The sequence below is a fragment of the Protobothrops mucrosquamatus genome, unplaced genomic scaffold, assembly GCF_001527695.2.
Source record: "Protobothrops mucrosquamatus isolate PMUCROS unplaced genomic scaffold, P.Mucros_1.0 scaffold_56, whole genome shotgun sequence".
NCBI lineage: Eukaryota > Metazoa > Chordata > Lepidosauria > Squamata > Viperidae > Protobothrops > Protobothrops mucrosquamatus.
This window is the reverse complement of record NW_015386132.1, coordinates 134216-140957: the sequence shown is the minus strand read 5'-3', so window position 1 is coordinate 140957 and position 6742 is coordinate 134216. Positions and strand designations below refer to the sequence as shown.

The 6742-nt window shown below is 40.6% G+C and overlaps 1 protein-coding gene across 1 annotated transcript in view; it reads left to right on the top strand.

Annotated features, from left to right (window-relative positions):
* Window positions 1–6742, top strand: part of DEAF1 (DEAF1 transcription factor) — a 34810-nt gene that overhangs the window by 7602 nt on the left and 20466 nt on the right. Inside the window, exons 5-7 of the mRNA XM_015811987.1 lie at window positions 775–914; window positions 2493–2558; window positions 5028–5154. Of these exons, the coding sequence (XP_015667473.1) occupies window positions 775–914; window positions 2493–2558; window positions 5028–5154 (333 nt within the window). The remainder of the gene's footprint in view (window positions 1–774; window positions 915–2492; window positions 2559–5027; window positions 5155–6742) is intronic.

The following is a 6742-nucleotide window of genomic DNA, read 5'->3' as shown; positions in this document are numbered from 1 at the left end:
TAACATCAAATAAAACACTCCTTTGTTGTATTTCTGCATGGTTATGCCTAGTAAGAAGAGTTCTGGTTTTAACTCTACCACTAACTTTAATATTTCTTCCAGCCATTTTTTAATCTTATTCCAAAAGTCACGGGCTCGTGGACACTCCCACCACATATGATAGTATGTCCCTTTTGCCAATTTACATTTCCAACATTTGGAGGAGACATTTGGACCCATTTTAGCTAATCTTACGGGTGGGAGATGCCACCTGTAGAACATTTTGTAGAGGTTTTCTTTGTAAGAGGTGGCCAGAGTAAGCTTCCTGTTTCTTACCCTTGGTCTGTTCTGAGAGTGAAGGGAGGAAATATTATCTTGGATACAAGTCATTGCATGCCTCATGCCATCTAAATGATAGCTATTTGCCCACTTTTCAGTATGATGTGATACCTGTTCCATATCAAATTCATTCCAAACCATTAACATTGTTAGCAATTAAAAGTGGATGAATTGCCCAGAAGAAATTCTTCCCTAGACTTCATGTTATTCACCTCAGTGTTGTGGTTAGCTGTGAATGGGAAGAGAAGGAAAATGGACACTTGCATTGTCATGAAAGTGAATGCTCCCTTTTGTGAAACCATTAAGAGTGTTTATATTGGGAAGGCATTTTTTTTTAAGTGGGAAGGAAACTATTAGTCTGCAGTTTGTGGGGAAAGCTTTTTGCAGATTTGTGTAAAACATTTGTGTAAAACAATTACTAAGCAGGAGTTGTTTCTTTGTTTTATCCTGTACTAGGTGGTCGAGGTCGTTGTATTAAGCAAGGGGACAACTGGTACAGCCCCACTGAATTTGAAGCTATGGCTGGAAGGGCCAGTAGCAAAGACTGGAAAAGAAGCATTCGTTATGCTGGGAGGCCAATACAGTGCCTTATTCATGTGAGATTACTTAGCATCTTTTTCTTCCTTCTGTCATATATGCCAAAATAAATACTACTGAATTCAGTGGGATTGATTCCTAAATAAACACACATGGATTATGACCTTTGAAAAGAGTTTCATCATGTGCTGTATTTGTACTTATGTTTATACCAGGGGTCCCCCAATCCCTGGTCTGTGGACCAGTACTGGGCTGCGGAATGCTAGCAACTGGTCTGTACAAACAAGGAAAGCCCCATCCACAGGATGCAGGCATGCCCCCTCCGGTCCACGGAAAAAACTTTCTCCATGGTGCCCAAAAGGTTGGGGACCTCTGGCTTATACAACATATTTCTTGAAAATGGAGAAGACCTCCAGCAAGGTCTTACTTAGGATAAAAATGACCAGAAAATATATGTGGGAATCGGGGAAGCAGTAAAAAAAACCTTTGTAAGACACCCTTTGTGCATACATAAATATCCTGCATGTTATTCCCTTACTGGGTAAGCAACATTATACAAAGCACAGGAAAAGAGAAGGAACTAATAAGCAATATATTGAAAGTGGAAGATGAGAGAAAAGAAAAGAAAATCTAACTAGTTTCTGGTAGTAGCGACCTTTCAGTGTTCTTTTCACCACACAGTCTTATTTCATGACATCATTTCATAAATTCCCTGTACTTTAGACAGCTCCCTATTTGCATTATTTGTGGTTCTGCAGCATCTGGAGAGTGTATGCTGTAAAGAAGCATGACAGTGGTGGACTCAGAGGTGAGGGGACAGGACCGCAGGATAAGATACTAGATTGGTTGGCATACTTTAAAGCAGTGTGTGACAACCAAGCTCTCAATGCTTGGAGAACTAGAAAGGGCTTCCTTGTTGTATTAATGCTGGATGGGTGTCAGTTTTTCCAACCTAAGATTGCTCTTTTCCAGTTTTAATATTTTAATTAAAGCTTGTTATAAGATAAAATACAAATTGAAACAAAAGTCAGGAGAGAGAAAGAAGGAAAAGAAAGAAGAGAGCTTCAAAGAGAAAGGAAACAAAAGTAGTGACTTTCAACTCTTTTCAATGCATTAACAGCATTACAGCATTAACTTTTTGCTTTACATTTCAAATCATTTCTATGACAACAAAGTCAGTCTGGTCATCAAAACCTAAGCTCAAGTTTTCATTGTTTTTTCAGTTTCGAGCACAAAGTCCAGAAGCAATTTCCAAGTAGCAACAAAACAACATAGATTCTTCTCTTTCATTAAAACTTTTGCCATCTCCACCAGCTTTATCATCTTTACTATCCATTCTTCCGTGATGGGAATTAGTTAGGGTTGCCAGGTCTGCTTCCAAAAAATAGCGGACAAGCGGGGGGGGGGGGTTAAGTAGTAAAAAAAGTAGACTGTACAGCTTTAGATTACGTACCATTTCATCATAAAGCTTTTGAATAAAAAAATGTCCACTACTTTGTGAAAAAAAATAGTGAACATAATGTGAAAAAAGTGGACTGTCCACTCAAATAGTGGACACCTGGCAACCCTAGAATTAGTGTGTCTTGCCATCTTTGTGCATATAAGATTCCTAATACTGCTCTTTTCCATCAATTCAGGATGGAATACTGAATCCCCATGCAGCCTCATGCACTTGCGCTGCATGTTGTGATGACATGAGTCTGGTGAGTCTACAGCTGCTGCTTGGATTACTTGATGATGGGCTGAACTACTAGGTGCTGGTTATCACACAGAGATGATTTATAAATACTGTGGGCTGAAAGATCCTTTGCTGGACAGGGAAAGGCAGCAAGGATACAAATGGGTCCTATCACCGTTTCCAATTGATATCCTCCTCTAATTATTGCAGTAGCAGGCTTTTAGGTAAAATAAATTATTACCGGGTTTTACTTAGTTTTGGTAGAAGATTATTAACAATAAACATCCACTTTTGTTTTAAAAACATATTGAAAATCTGTGGAGTTTACCTAAATGTTTGTGGTATGGTGAGAGGCACTCAGAAATGAGCATTCCCTGTGACAGGGGTAGGCAACCTTGGCTCTTTTATGACTCGTGGACTTCAACTCCCAGAATTCCTGAGCCAGCCATGCTGAGGAGAAAGGGAGAGGTTTCCAAGCTGAGCCATGCTGGCTCAGGAATTCTGGGAGTTGAAGTCCATGAGTCATAAAAGAGCCAAGGTTGCCTACCCCTGCCCTATGAGAACTTCCCTCCTCTTGAACTGTTTACTTTCCTCCCCCCACTCCCCAACAAGCCCCTCCATGAGATTGGCTCCTTCCCTTACTACATTTTGGAATTTATTGGAAATCTGGTTAGTCTGCAGAGCCTTTGGGGACTCGGGAGGAAAACAAAATTACCTTTGGAGTAGGAAGAGAGATTGTCGCAATGAGTACTGTTATAATGGGTACTGTTATAATGTTATTGAACATGGGATTTTCTCTGCTTATGTTATTTTGTGATTAGATGGATTAGATTTATTTATTAACCTTTTAAGCATCCCAATAATCAATTTGTAGTCAGTTTATAATAAAAAAAGCACAATTCGAATTTAAACTTATCTAGTGAATCAAATAACCAAACTAGGCAACAGCAAAGCAATTACCAAAATCTAAAACTATATGATTTAAACTGCAGTCTAAAGATCCTGGGAAAATTGGGAAAAAAAGGCTTCATTTGGCACCGAAATGAGGTCACTGTGGGTGCCACTTCAGCCTCTCTGGGAACGACATTCCAAACAGGGAAAGGCTCTCTCCCTTGTAGAAACTCCATCTCACCCCATTATTATTGGACAGTTTTTTCTGACTGAAGTGGCATAGAAGTGTGCTAGCAATAAATAAATAAATAAATAAATATTTGGCATGATTTTTTTGGTCATTGTTGTGAAGGTTACTAGGTATAGGCAGGCAGGAATCTCAAGAGAAAGTTGGCTCCACTTTCTCTTAAAAGGAAAAAGTTACTCTTTCAGCAAAGCCTACATCTTCCCCATCCAGATGTATGCCAAATCTGCTGAACTGTATTTCTTGTCAATTGTAACCAGTCAGTGTATAGCATGTTATATTATATTGAACTGCGATAGCTATCAGACCCAGAGCAAGCAGTGTGGGAAATTGTAGTCCACCACACTTGAAAGCAGCTCGTTGGCAAAAAGTCAGAGTTGGTACATGAAAAACTGGTTGTCATGGTTCCGACAGATGAAACTCTTCAAAGAACTTCGAGGCATTGTTTACCTTAAAGAATCTTTATTTTGAGTAGAATAGCATCGGCACTGATATAATCAAAGCCAAAAACTAAATTTCCCTCCCCTGAGCACATAGTATCAAAGCACAATTCCCTCCTCCAACTATCAGTCATAAATCACGTTTCCCAATTAGCTTGAAACGTGAGCTTCCTCTCCCGTTCTCCAGCCCGCCAATTTCTTATCAGCTCTGGTTACAATAACCTTGTTTCTCACGCTGGGTCCAGCGTTGTTATGTCTAGCTGGATTCTCGCTCACATTCCTCCTCCCAGCATCATCTAATTCTAAAAGCAAGAGGTAAAAGATGGCTACATTTCCATCTGTTGTCAATGCAAAAACATCCGATGTTAGCAGCGTTGACACTGGTCTTAGAGAAATATTGGGCCTTTCAAATTCTCAGCTTTCACTCACATTGTGATCCTTTAAAGAATGTGTCATCTAACATGAAATGAAAATAATTTGGAGTACGTTATCAGAGCTGTCCTTTTATTTGAATTAAAAAATAGCATATTATTTGAATTGAAATTTTCAATATGTTATTCGATATATTATTCAATAATGTTCAATGTATTGAATGTTGAAGTTTCTCGTGCACGACAGCAATAGCAACTGAGCACTGAGCTGTCTGATAATATTTATAATGAAAGGATTTCATATTTATCAGAATTGTGGATGTAAGAAGATAGGGCTGAGTGGCTTTGGACTGGGATGCTTTGTCTGCAATATAGAAATCTTTTAGATCCTGTGTTCAGTTCATTGGGTCAAGAAATCAGTTTTCTTTGGTGAAGCAATCTATACAATGTTTAGGTTATATCCACTAGCAAAAAACAAACAAACACTAGTTCTATCTCCAGAAAGAATTACTGCCATATTCTGACGTTGGTTGCTTTCTTTTTATCAGAGTGGTCCTGTAAGACTGTTTGTCCCCTATAAAAGAAGAAAAAAAGAGAATGAATTGCCTACAACTCCAGTGAAGAAGGATTCCCCCAAAAACATCACCCTGCTTCCTGGAACCGCTGCCACCACATGTAAGGATTCCATGCGATAATTCACAAATGAATCCCAACTGTCATTTAACATTTAGCGTTGTTTTTAAAATGACAAAAATTTCCGTTTCAAAAACTGATATGCAGGTCCCGAGGTTTTGCTTGAGAAAAAATACAGGAAACCAGAAGTTGCTGTCAAGCTTTACGTTTTTATTCAGCTGAACAAAGAACGGGCTTCTCTACAAAGAGACAAAAGCCCCAAATATCAGAAAAGCCTTATTTTTATACCTACTTTGATTACATAAGGCAGGGCTTTTCAACCAGTGGTACGGGTACCACCTGTGGTACCTTGGCACCTGGCAGGTGGTACGCGGCCATCCTAGAAAAGTGGTAGCGGGGGAGGGGAATGAGCTGAACCAGTGGCAGCACCACACAAGCCTGAGCGAGAGATGGCTGGAGCTGCAGGGCTGTCAGGGCTCAGAGGAAGCGTCAGGATCAGCGCTTCTTCGGGGCTGTCAGGGCTCAGTGAAAGCGCCAGGATCAGTGCCAGGCTCCAGCTGGAGCTCGGCACTGATCCTGGTGCTTCTGCTGAGCCCTGAAGAAGCACCAATCAGCTGGAAAGCAGCACTGATCCTGGTGCTTCTGCTGAGCCCAGAAGAAGCACCAATCAACTGATTCGTATTTATGACGGTCACAGTGTCCCAGGATCATGTGAAGTGACCAAAACCTGCTGCAATCACCCAGCAGACGGGGGGAGTAAAAACCAAACACCCCCCACCCTACCCCAATCCTCAACAGAAATGCTCACAACAATGAAAACCTCGGACAGGAGGAAGAGCGCCACCGGGCGGGCAGGCAGGTGATTTGCTGGGCTGTGCCTTGGGGGGGGCACTTTTTCAGTGCCATTGTAACTTCGAACAGTCACTAAGCAAAGTGTTGTAAGTCGAGGACTACCTGTACTTTATTACTTTTTTCCTTTTTGGGGGGAGTCATCAAGTTTTTGACACCTTGCTAGGCGACTGGTGGTACTCGGATATTGCCATATCCTAAAAGTGGTACAATGGGTGAAAAGATTGAAAAGCCCTGACATAAGCAATTCACCCAGCAAAGCTGACACACATAAGATAAAGACTTCGTCCTTTAAGGCTGGCACACTATAGATAAGAAGGAAGAAAGCAGATGTTCCCTTTTGGGTGTTTTCCCTTTTGGGTGTTCCCTTTTGGGTGTTTTCCCCCGAGACACCATATGTTCACTGTTGGATGGTTAGAATATTGGGTATTTCCTTTGCTGTCCTTTCATGACCCTGCATTCATGGGTCTGCAAGTGGCCAGAGAGAGCTAGGCCATCTGCACGTATTCACAATTGATACTGCCCCCTAAGTCCTGGTCATCAAAACAATTACATATTCAATTATTTTATTTATTTATTTATTTATTATTTACATTTGTATCCCGCCCTTCTCCTTGCGGACTCAGGGCGGCTGACAATTGGATAAAATACTAACATGTTATACCTAATTAAAATTTAATTAAAACGAAATATTTAAATATGTCAAATTAAAAGTAATTTAAAACCCCTTTAAAATCCCTTAGGCTAAAAAACCCCGCTAAAATTCCCTAGGCCAGACCCG